Source organism: Pseudoliparis swirei, chromosome 12, assembly GCF_029220125.1.
Source record: "Pseudoliparis swirei isolate HS2019 ecotype Mariana Trench chromosome 12, NWPU_hadal_v1, whole genome shotgun sequence".
Lineage (NCBI taxonomy): Eukaryota > Metazoa > Chordata > Actinopteri > Perciformes > Liparidae > Pseudoliparis > Pseudoliparis swirei.
The window spans coordinates 17454492-17466828 of record NC_079399.1 but is presented as its reverse complement, the minus strand read 5'-3'; the positions used below and the strand labels follow the sequence as shown (position 1 = coordinate 17466828).

At 41.8% G+C, this 12337-nt stretch overlaps 1 protein-coding gene and 1 non-coding gene across 2 annotated transcripts in view; both read left to right on the top strand.

Annotated features, from left to right (window-relative positions):
- Positions 1-496: 496 nt before the first annotated feature.
- Positions 497-568, top strand: trnaa-ugc (transfer RNA alanine (anticodon UGC)). The gene has a single exon. It is a non-coding gene; the product is annotated as a tRNA-Ala (tRNA).
- A 412-nt stretch (positions 569-980) lies between these two features.
- ift172 (intraflagellar transport 172) overlaps positions 981-12337 on the top strand; it is a 40941-nt gene continuing 29584 nt past the window's right edge. The window contains exons 1-15 of the mRNA XM_056428137.1: positions 981-1134; positions 1710-1853; positions 2334-2446; positions 2563-2602; positions 2803-2868; positions 3379-3458; positions 3628-3715; positions 3832-4046; positions 4136-4259; positions 4380-4475; positions 5066-5227; positions 6087-6140; positions 6286-6389; positions 7492-7577; positions 10418-10530. Of these exons, the coding sequence (XP_056284112.1) occupies positions 1096-1134; positions 1710-1853; positions 2334-2446; positions 2563-2602; positions 2803-2868; positions 3379-3458; positions 3628-3715; positions 3832-4046; positions 4136-4259; positions 4380-4475; positions 5066-5227; positions 6087-6140; positions 6286-6389; positions 7492-7577; positions 10418-10530 (1524 nt within the window). The 5' untranslated portion in view covers positions 981-1095. The remainder of the gene's footprint in view (positions 1135-1709; positions 1854-2333; positions 2447-2562; positions 2603-2802; positions 2869-3378; positions 3459-3627; positions 3716-3831; positions 4047-4135; positions 4260-4379; positions 4476-5065; positions 5228-6086; positions 6141-6285; positions 6390-7491; positions 7578-10417; positions 10531-12337) is intronic.

Here is a 12337-nt window from a genome sequence, read left to right as displayed (position 1 = left end):
GATAGAAAGGGACTTTAAGTTATGGCGATAGATAGTTTAGCTTAAAAATGTATTCAAATCTCGCTTCTAATTGCAGAATTTAGCATTCAGATTCACCTTCAGCATGATTATCGTGTTGCATAAATAACTTTAGGATTTTCCATTGTAATAAAAAAATGTCAGGTAGCCTATACAGTTTCAGGTTTTTAAGGAAAACAAATGGATCTCCATAAATTATAGTGTGCATGTACAGTAATAAAAACTAGTGCATAAATCAACATTGAGAACACTTCAGTATATGTTGCACTTAGGCAGTATTCATCAAAATGGATTATGTAGACGAACCAACACAACAAAGTAATTAGAATGAGATCATATATAGTTTATTGTCTTTCAGGGAACTTCCTATCCTTTCATGTCACTGTTTGTTTTTTATAATATTAAACTGCAAGTAATTTTCCTTATCCGTCAAGGACCTTTGTTAAATATCTAACTTCTGACTGTGACCAACGTGTGAGGGGATGTAGCTCAGTGGTAGAGCGCATGCTTTGCATGTATGAGGCCCCGGGTTCAATCCCCGGCATCTCCACAACTTTTTGTCTTCGTCGATAATCGTGGCCAGAGACATTTAACATAAGACGACGTACGTCACTTAAAAAATCATCACTTCAGCATACATCCGTACAATTATACTTATGTGTCTGGCATAAATGATATAGTTCGCGATCTACATAATCCTGACGGCAACCATGACTTTTAGCCTATGAAAAGCCTTAACAACTGTATTTCAGATATTGCTGACACACGGACTTTAGTCTTGAATCGCCAGACATGCATTGATCCCCTTTCTATGATAGTTACAAACCTAATCATTAAAATAAACTAATAATAAGAAACTATTTGAGAATACGCGACATTCCCCATAGTCTTAAACGCACCACAAGCCCCGCCCCGGTAACTAAGGAGATCACAGTTGAGTTTACTACAAAGATGGCCTCGCTGCTAGCCGCTATCTCGGAGCTGTTCAACAAAATGCCCACAATCTAAACATCGGACTTTATTTCAACACCAACGTCGTTATTCCCCCGAACAAGCTTCCCGAAATCTTCCGGAAAGATGCAACTGAAGTATCTCAAAACACTGTTAACGCCCCAGGTACGTCCAGTGGCAAGTTAGCCAATGCGAGCTAATGATGCTGGAGAGCAGCGCCAGATGAAAAGTTGGACTGTTACCGTTGTAACGGTTTAAGAAACGGATGTCGTAACCACGACAACAACGGATGCGTTGGGCTGAAAAGTCGCCAGTTAACATGGTCGCCTGTTAAACCGTAACACCATTCACGGTTTTACACCACGAACCGAAAGAAGCTGCAACAGAACCCACTGTTTCTCCCGTCAATTCGGCATTCAAGTGATGCTATCGATCTGTGTCTAATTAAAGTGTTAAATGCTAAATACGGATGTTTGTTTTCACAGTCAACCTAACTTATCTGTCTTTGCTCACGAACGACCACCGTGCGCCAGTGTTCACACACGCACATCTAATAATGCGCCCCGAATCAACCAAAGACTGCGTCTTAATGAGTCGGACGCAGTCTAAAGTCACGTGATAGCCCGTACACAAGTTACATCTGCGTTAACAGCTCAACAAAGTGAATCTTCTCCTCCCTTCTGCTAAACTCAGCCGAATACATCTAGTAATCACGTGTTTCCTCGGCCTTCCTTTCGCAGGCGTGTGCTGCCAGAGTGTCGTGCATGGCCTGGGCACCGAATAACACCAAGTTGGCGGTTTGCACTGTCGACAGAGTGGTGCTGCTCTATGACGAGCAGGGAGAGAGGAGGGACAAGTTCTCCACCAAACCCCAGGACTCCAAGGTGGGTCAAGGAGGGCAGTGAGTGTCAGAACACAGGTTCAGAGGAGGTAACAACACTTAAAACAACAACTCAACAATGCAGAAGAAAGAAACAAATAAGACATCGTCCTGCAGGCCTTTTAAAACGAATAGTGCCATTTGTATGGTGCATACTCGCTTATGGCATCTCCAACATGTTCTTCTTCACAAGAATGTCTGTTTTTATATTCCTGTTATGATACTAAAGACATTAGAGCTGTTTTATTATTATTTGCACGCACATAAGACTTTATGAAAATCCAGATGATGGAAAAAGAAAAAAAAAGTAAGGTGAGAGGTTAAGAGGTCAAGTCAAAGATATAAACAAAGAAACAATGAAATAAGTGACTGAAGATCGAAAAATACTTTCTTTACTCAGCACGTTTGACTTGTTTCTGTACTACATTATGAATTCATCTGGCGGTTGAGTGTCAATAATAATCCTATGAAACCTTTTGGTCAGTATGGAAAAGAGAGCTACGTTGTCAAAGACATGGCGTTCTCGCCGGACTCCACCAAGATCGCCATCGGCCAGTCCGACAACATCATCTTTGTATACAGAATTGGGGAAGAATGGTAATGTCACGCGTCACTCATTTCACCTCCAATGTTCATCTTCATTTTTGTTATCTTTGCATACAAAAATATTTGTATATATATATATTTTAATCAGTGTCATCTTTTTTTCCTAGGGGACAGAAGAAAGCCATTTGCAACAAATTTGTTCAGACCGTGAGTTCAGTGTGTCAGTGTGCACTTCACGTCATGTAATACATATAATAAATATTTTAAAACTCGTGGGTTGGGACAGCTTTTCCTACTTAGAATTATGACGCTATGCACTGGTGGCGAGTGTCACAAAAGCAATGTTTCCCTGGTTGTAAATGTGACTGACGACTGTGTGATGCAACATGTGATCCCCCGTGGTGCAGAACGCTGTGACCTGCTTGCTGTGGCCTGAAGAGCACGCCATTGTTTATGGACTGGTGGACGGAAAGGTAAGTCAACGACACAGTCGGCACCACCTTTGTGTTATGTATTCTGACTGGTAGTACAGCAGGATAGCAGACAGACAGGGAGCGTGTAGTAGTAGTAGTAGTATTAGTATTAGTAATAGCAGTAGTAGTAGCAGCAGTAGTAGTAGTAGTAGTAGAAGTAGTAGTATTAGTAATAGCAGTTGCAGTAGTAGTAGTAGTAGTAGTAGAAGTAGAAGTAGTAGTAGTAGCAGCCAGTAGTCGTAGTAGTAGCAGCATTAGTTGTAGTAGTAGTAGTAGCAGTAGTAGTTTTTTTTTGTCGAGACTCGCACTTCTTGGCTTAACAATGGCTACTTTGTGTTAAAATAATATGTGGCCATTCAGTTATTCAGAAATTGAATATTGTTTTGTAATAACTGCTATCTGTCCTTTGTGCAATTCTTCTTTTAATCAGGGTTAAAAAGCTGTTTTAGGTCAAATGATAAATAATATTTTGTACATTTAAATACTTTATTTCTCCTAACTTTCCCATAGGTTCGCCTCGCCAACACTCAGACAAACAAGTCATCAACCATCTACAACACAGAGTCCGTTGTCGTCTCACTGGCCTCCAAGTGAGTGTACATACTCGTTCTGATCAGTGAGCAGGAGGTGGTGGGCAACTCCCCAAAAACATGTGCTGGACAAAAAAATAAAAGCATGGCATGCTGACTGGCCTGTTTCTCAAAGCGGCAACAAACGACACACTCACTGAGTCCGTGTTCTTCCTCTGCCCTGCGTCAGCGTCTCTGGTAAAGGCTTCCTGTCCGGCCACGCCGACGGGACAGTCGTGCGTTACTTCTTTGACGACGAAGGCTCGGGGGACTCTCAGGTATCCTGCGTCGACGTTCATCGCCCCCTCAGGTTCTCCGCACATTCATGGCGCACGCCTTGACAAACGAACCCCCCCCCCCCCCCCCCCCCCCACACACTCCCACTGTGACCCAGGGCAAGCTGTTGACGCACCCGTGCCCACCTTACGCCCTGGCCTGGGCCGCAAACGGCATCATGGTGGGCGGCTGTGACAAGAAGGTGGTGGCCTACGGCAGGGAGGGTCACATCCTGCAGACCTTTGACTACGGCCGCGACCGGACGGAGAGGGAGATCACCGTGGCCGCCAGCAGCCCCGGCGGGCAGTCGGTGGTGTTCGGCAGCTTTGACCGGTCAGCGTCGGGCTCTCGGCCGGCACACAGACGTTCCTGTGCGCTACCTCTCGGCCTAAATACTCAGATCGCTCTTCGTCTCACCGCAGGTTGCGGGTGTTTGACTGGGCTCCCAAGAGAGGCGTGTGGGATGAAGCCAAGCCGATGGAGATACTCAACCTCTACACCATTACCAGCTTGGCCTGGAAGAAAGACGGGTCGCGGCTCTGTGCTGTACGTGCTTCATCTGACCGCAACAGCCGGTTGCTCTTTACGTCTTCAGTGGAGATTTGCAGCGGTGGTTACATGTTGATTTAAATGTGTGTGTGTGTGCATGTGTGTGTGTCTCAACAGGGAACACTTTGCGGCGGGGTTGAACTGTTTGACTGCTGCTTGCGGAGATACATCTATAAGAACAAGTTTGAGATGACCTACGTCGTCCTGAGCAAGGTAGAGACTACAAAGAAGAAAGTGAAAATATTAATCTGAAACAACAAAGCTGAAATATCTTTTTAATTTAAAAAACAACGAGTAAGACTCTGGACCAAATAAGCAATTCACGTCCTCTCTTCGGTCTCTGCCTCTCGCCCATTAATATGATATGAAATTGAAAAGAGCCAGCTGATTGTGTCATAGCAAGAATTCAGGTTGAATTAATTAGAATGCAAAAAAGACAGTCCAGTATCTCAATTTTGTAATTAAGAAAGTGGAGAACAGAAATGAAGGTTTTGAAATTAATAACCGTGTCTTCGGATTCTCTAATTAATTGATGCGTTACATGGACCTAATGGGATTTACTTTTCTTTACAAACATATTGTATTTGTATAAAATTTGAGGATTGACCAAACAATGAGTCGTTTTTATTTTTCCTTCCTGTTCCTGCTAAATAAACTTGAATACAGACGATGACCAATACAGCTTTATGGCGCTGATGCATCAAGTCGTTAAAAACAAACAAATGAAAATGCCTTCTTTGTTTCTTGATTTGCATTTTTGTCTCCGCCACGTTACTCGTATTAATCACCTTTTCCTTCTGAAGGTGATAGTGAGGAACCTCTCGACAGGAACGCGGGTGGTCCTGAAGTCCTATTATGGTTATGAGATTGAAGAAGTCAAAATCATGGGCAAAGATCGCTACCTGGTGGCTCACACCTCCGATACTCTTCTTCTGGGAGACCTGCTGACGAATAAACTGAGCGAGGTAGGACTTCAAGGGTGACTTCACCTAAATCACACCAAAAGACTAAACAAACGTTAACGCTTTGTTAATGTCTCTGTAATAACCGTTAGTTAATAGGTAATAAGGCCCTTATGAGTCCTTAACATTATTATTTGTTATTATGACGACTATAGAGGTCTTAATAATAGCATCATCAACATGTTTCTCATTACATTATAAGACATTTATTGTATTAATATGAAATTTTGCATTCACATTGTATCAACTGTGACCCCATGTGGCACTGAGTACAGTTGAGAGACCTCTGAAGCATAGTTAACAGTTATTAATTGCATGATTGAGTATGTATTAGTCTTAATAAAACAACACAAAAAGCAATGACATGTTTCTAATCCTATTATAAATGGTTATAAGAAGCTCATAATACTTTATTCCACATGTCTGAGCAGTCTCTGAATTGTTTTTTAAAAGTGCTTATAAATGTCTTATAATATAAGTCTTAAGTATAGTCTTATCCACCCATAGTAATGTTACCAAGCATCTCGTAAAGACTTAAAAGGGCTTTAATACCTAGTAGCTAACAGTTATTACAAGGAGTTTAATATAGAGCATGACCAAAAAACATATTTTCTTCTCTCACATATGTTTGAATTTATCTGCTGAGGTTTTTGAAATACACGCTATGAGCCTTCTGCCCGCACGTTAATATAATAGAGATGAATGCTGTGATGAAAACCCTGAACAGTTACATTCAGAGAGAAGGTTGTTCCTCTTCTGCTTCGAGCAGCTTGAATGAAGTCCACTCGAGTCCGAGTGCCCACCTGTCCTGTCTTGGCTCCTTGTTTCCTTCACACGATGCACTCTGCTGCCTCCCTTTCAGGTGCCATGGCCCGGTTCAGGGGGAAACGAGAAGTTCTTCTTTGAAAACGAATCGGTGAGTGCGACACACATGGAGATCATTGTGGAGGCTCTTCTCCCCAAGTGTCTGAGGAGCAGTGAATTGTAGAATACCATTTCAGTTGCTGCTCCCATCATATTACAAGCTTCTGTGTTTTATTGGACTGCATCTGGTGTTTCAGGTGTGTATGATTTTTAACGCCGGGGAGCTGAGCCTGGTGGAATACAGTAACAACGAGATCCTGGGATCGGTCCGAACCGAGTTTATGAATCCTCATCTCATCAGGTAGGTGCAGTCACACAAAACAAACCGTCAATTCGGTCTGGAAAGAAAAGCCTCAACAGGTTTATCCGGTTCACAAAAAAGAGAATATTGAGTCCGTTATTATGTCAGAATTGTACAAATGTCAAGATTTCAAGCCACTAAAAATAATCTTGCAATATTATCAGCCAGTAAAATGTGTTTCGCTTTGTTATACGTTCAGATTTCATGGTTCAAATCAACGTCTTGATGACATTTGTGACTTTCGAAGTACAAAACTGACAAACGCAGCTTCACGCGAAGGATTAAAACCATTTAGGAGGTCCATTGTAAGTAAGTAGTAGAGGAAAAACTGACTATCAGATTTTCTTTTTGCAGATAATGCACTGTTATGCCCTCGGAAATATTTTACTCCCAAATTGCAATGAATGCCATTTTTTCGGTGTGCCATTGTAAAGTAGCATTCACCAATTATGAGTTGTCCAACATACCTCACCTATAAATAATATCTTTCTGACAGCAGGTCAAGATGGTGCAACTCGATAGGAAAGAAATGACGTGGAATGTCTGTTTCAATCTTTATTCAAACCAAGCGTAAACATAAAAATAAAAAAAGCGTATAAACATACGAAAGAAAATGCTAAATCAATATGCGCGTAATAAATACACTAAACTATGGGAACAGTGGCTGAGCACTCCTAACATCCATTTCCAGCCTTTAGATGGGGGTATTGAGCTGTGCATGAATTCCGGGTACCCGCACAGTGAGGCGTCCGAAGAGTCGCTGAGCCTTCGGCTGCTGGTCAGCACACGTCCACGTTGAAATATTCAGCCCTGTCAAAGGTGGCGTGACTGACGGTCCCCGGGTGACTGACTAATGGCCCACAGCACGGGATGCCAGCAGATTCCTGTGTGCCGTGACTGCTCCTCGCCTCTGGCTGGACGCGGTGGTCATGACAACATCAGGGGGCATCCTGGGATATGAACAAGCAACTGAAGCCAATTACACTGAGCGGACGCTGGATTTTTTTACACTTGAGTCGGTGTGAATTCAGTCACGTTGCACCAATGGTTCTTTTCTTTTTTTTAACTGACGGTGTGTGTGTGTGTGTGTTTATCTGTGCAGCGTCCGACTGAATGAGAGGAAGCAGAGAGGAGTGGAAGGCAACAAGAAGCTTGCGTATCTGATTGATATAAAGACCATTTGCATTGGTAAGAATGAGTGTACATCATCAAAGTGCATCGACTCAAGCGCGGTACTTCAGGCCATTTTCAGGTACTTTCCTCCAGTACTTCCATTTCGTAGGCAGAGGCAGGTTGCCGGGTGAAACGATGGGCCGGCCTTATTACATTACATTTAGTTTGTCACAGCATTTGATTTATTGATTGCTGTCGGGATGTAGTGAGCATTTCAACAAGAAAATGATGAAGTAATATTGTATGTTAAGATAAGATATTTATCTGCGTTGGTAAATTTGCAAGCTATCACTTTATCACTCTACCACTACCTGGTGCAACAACATGTGCAATATGCTGAAGTACTTTTTGTTTATATACTTTGTTTATATATATATATATACTTTTTATTCAGTCTGTACATATATTCTACTGTTTTTAATGCTTATTATATTCTACTGATGTTTTCTTTTTTAATGCTTATTATATTACTTGTTTCTATTTTATTATTCGTTTTATCAGTGAGCTATACTACTGTGATCCTGTAATTTCCCCACTGAGGGACTAATAAAGGAATATCTTATCTTATCTTATCTTATCTCTTATCTTATCTTATCTTACCTAGCTGTTTATGAGGTAATTCAAATTATCCCCATCTGGAACATTAAAACATTAAAGCGATGAACACATGAACGCACGGGTAACGAGAGTTGCGAGTGTAAGTAGAAATTTGAATACATTTCTTCTTCTTTAAAAAAAAACTGTGGCATTGCTACTTTTACTTAAATAAAATATTGAATTACAATATACAGTGGGTACGGAAAGTATCATTGCAGCTATTTTCTAAAATCAAAAAAGTTCATTTTATTTCTCATTAATGTTCACGCAGCACCCCATCTTGACAGAAAAAAACTGAAATGTAGACATTTTTGCAAATTTATTAAAAAAGAAAAACTGGTATAACATGATCATAAGTATTCAGACCCTTTGCTGTGACACATATTTAACTCACATGCTGTCCATTTCTTCTGATCCTCCTTGAGATGGGTCTACTCCTTCATTGTGTACATTAATGAGAAGTAAAATGAACTTTTTTGTTTTTAGCAAATGGCTGCAATGAAACAAAGATTAAACATTTTAAAGGGGTCTGAATACTTTCCATACCCACTACAAACGTAACCACACACTTTGGCAAGAAAAGCAGATGCAGCATCTACTCCAATGCCACTCTGCAGATGTGCACATGAGTATTGCAGTCCTTTTGCGTAATAAGAATTTCAGATTCGACATCTACATTATGGTTTAACAACCTGCACTTTGAGCGGAAACTGCTGATTGCTGCATAAATGAAAAGATGTAGTCTTGTAAGAAGTTTTTCATTTTGGTTAATGCCCATCCGGCTCATTTGGGAACCATGGAAACAACAATGTTAAACTGGAGCAAGTCAAAACGGTTTGCTGCCCTGACTCCTCGCCGGATTGTCATACTTCGTGTTGCTGCTGTTACGCCGGTTAATTAGAGCCAATGCTGCAATGCATTCTGGGTCGGATAAACAGTACATTTGTCAAATTCAGTGCCAGACGTGGCCATTTTTCAAATTACTGTAGCTGTCATAGAGATCCTCAGGTAAACAGAATTGCAGAATCTTGCTAAATTACCTACATTTCTTTTTAAGGACCTTTGATCCCCCCCCCCTCCATGTCCCTTCTGGTGCTCTGTAGATTTCTAATATTTTTGCATTGATCACTCGTTACACTTTAATATCTTCGAGGTCCATTATTTCCCTGTCTGTGTCTCTCACTCCGGAGCCCGCTGCTTCTTACTGGAAATCTTTTAAAACAGAAATACATATTGTCTTTTTAATTCATATTTTTAAAGGCTCACTGCAGTATTTAAAATCAATTCATACACGAGGAATTAATGTATTTGTCTGGGGCTATTTTCCCCGCCGGCTCCACATTTGGTACTCCGGTGAGTATTTGGAGCAGCAGGAAGGTGTAATGTATAGGATGGAGTCACAATAAAGGACAGTGTGTGTGTGTGTGTGTGTGTGTTCATGGTAATGAAGAAACATGTCACCCAGTGCCGCAGTGAGGCTCACCGATGTGTTTCTAATAGTTTATTGCACAACAATGGAGCTCATACGGCACAGAGGATATCCGGCTTTGGACACACTGACAAGTGTTGGGAGCATGAATTGATTGTTGGTTTTGGTCTCCGTGGGATTCGGAAACAATCGTACATAAATGTGCTGAATATTTTCCAGCCCTTATCCTTTGATGCGTAAAAAGTTTTTAGTTCCAAAACAAGAACAGCTTGGCGAGTGACTTCTCAGTACCTGAGTAATAGTGAATCATCAGTTTTCATCTTCAACCCTGTCAACCTTTGCTTGAGATAAACATGCGCTGTGCGTTTTGTGAAGTGCCTTTTGTAAATGGAGAACCGCTTCATTCTGCAGCTTTCGGATGCTGATGATGCTGCCGTTGTATTTCTCTCTCTCTCTCTCCATAAATCATTCAGTATGTCTTGTTTTTACACATTGAGCCACACAGCTAGTTTTCACACACGAGCACTCGCCGGAATATTAAACCGTTACAATAACTGATGTATATCATCGTTGAGCTGTTTCATTCTCATTGAGTGGACCACACTGCCTGGATCATATTGCATTTTAATTAAAAACATCTGATGTATCAGCGGACTTGTAATATCAACTCGTTCCCAAGGCAGGTACCCTTTTAAAGTAGAGACACTGCCTAATGGAATCATAGATAATTATTACAAAATGATTGGGTGATAACTTGATTTAAACCTTGTCATGCTGCCAATCTGTTCGCGGCTCAGTGAAAACCCGTCCTTTCCTTTCCCCTCCTCAGTGGACTTGGCTGCGGGCTGCAATCTGGGAACCATCAGCCACAACTCCAAGATTGACTGGCTGGAGCTCAATGAAACGGGACGCAAGCTGCTGTTCAGGGACAAGAAGCTGCGGGTGAGGATGAAGAAGCCTCGGCGCCCTGAGGGGTCGTGGGAGTGGAAATGGTGGGAGAGAGGCCCTTAAGCAGACAGGGCAGCTGAGGATGATTAGTGAAGTGGTGAGTCAAGGAGAGAGAAAGAAACCCACCGTGGTCGGGGCTCGTCTAAAGTTAAAGCCGCGTCCATCACACAAATAATGTCTCGTGGCCTTTTGCGGGGACGTGTTTGCTCGTCCAGGTGATGCGATAGTATTTCAGAATAAAAGAAGATGCCACAAGGAGGGTGGGTGAGGGGTGGGGGGGGAGTCGCAAGGTAACTTTATTGTCGCGCTGAAGGGATGAAACTTCATTTATGTGGAGCCAACGGTGATACTTTTGACGTTAACGCGGAGCAGGGCGGACAACATTAAGTGCGAAGAACGCAGCAAGATAAGCTTGTTTGAAATAAAGCGATTGATTGCCAATCATTTAAATATAATTAGAATTTAGTCGAGCATGAATGATTTTGGTTTTAAACGACCAAACTTGGAGATGGAAATAGAAATGAGGATTTGAGAGGTGATCACTCGGCACACTGTGATCACACTGAGAAAGCACAGCGTTACCTAATCCGAGAGATCATTTGGTTTTTTTTAGTTCCTTGTGTCCTTCCCCACTGGTTTGCGGGGAGAAACTTTCCACAATGTTCCACTTCAACAGCAAAAAACAACCGACGTGTCGAGACGGTCTCAGATTTGGCAGCGCTGAGATTCACAGCTTTTCTTTTCTGCCGAGAAGCTGTGTGCAAGATGACAGCGGCAGAGAGCTGCTGTCAGTTGTTGCCCCGGGGTAATAAAACAGTTTGGTGTCGAAGCCCCGGGGCAATGACATGGAGCACTCTGGTAATTGGGAATCCATCAGTGGCTTCCAACTTTTGGTTGCACCCTTTATTTCTTTACTTTTTTCAAGAAGTAATTTTAAAATTCTGGACAAAAAAGAACTGGCACGGATTGTGAAATATGTATGGATGTGCACAAGTGACTTAAGAAAGAACTGAAGAAGAAATATCAGAAGTTTGAGGGTAATTACAACCAGAAAGATAATTATGATAATAATAATCACTCTCATTCAAAAGATGTGTTTGTATTTGTAGACATAAATCCTTCCTTTTAACTCTTTCTAGACAGAATATTCTCGTGAATACCTTCGATTTTAATTGCCTTTTCCTTTTTCTGGTATATTTAAAACCTTTTGATTCAGTACTGATTGTGCATAAAGATAATGATTAACATGCCATCTGTCTGATAAAGGCATGGAAGCTGAGCAGCAGCAAAACACATTTGAGAAATGTAAAAAGAATCGACATCAGTTCAAGTGTACGCTACATTTACAACATTTTCCCCTTTCACCTCGACGTCGGACATCCCTTTTCCGACCTGGAGCTCTAATCTGATCTCTTTTCAATAGTAAGACATAAAAAAAAGAATTTAAACTTTAATTGGAAAAACTTGCTTTAAAGTGAGCTAATCAACAGGCCGCTCTTCCTCACGGCATTAAAACATGACCGGCTGAGCTCCAGGGTAAAACTATAGACGCAACGTTATTAAAAACGGTGATGGGCGGGGGGGAGATATTAAAGCAGCTGATTACGACAGCAGGCGGTCCGCCATACACACACACACACACACACTCGCACATGCATACATATCAGGTGCCGAGGGAGCTTCTGTAGCTATAGAATCTACATAATCTCAACTCATCAAGAGTGTAGTAGAATAGATTGCAGTGCGAGTGTTCACATGGAGCCGCTGGATGGCAATCAACTTTGCTCACGCAATAGGAGTT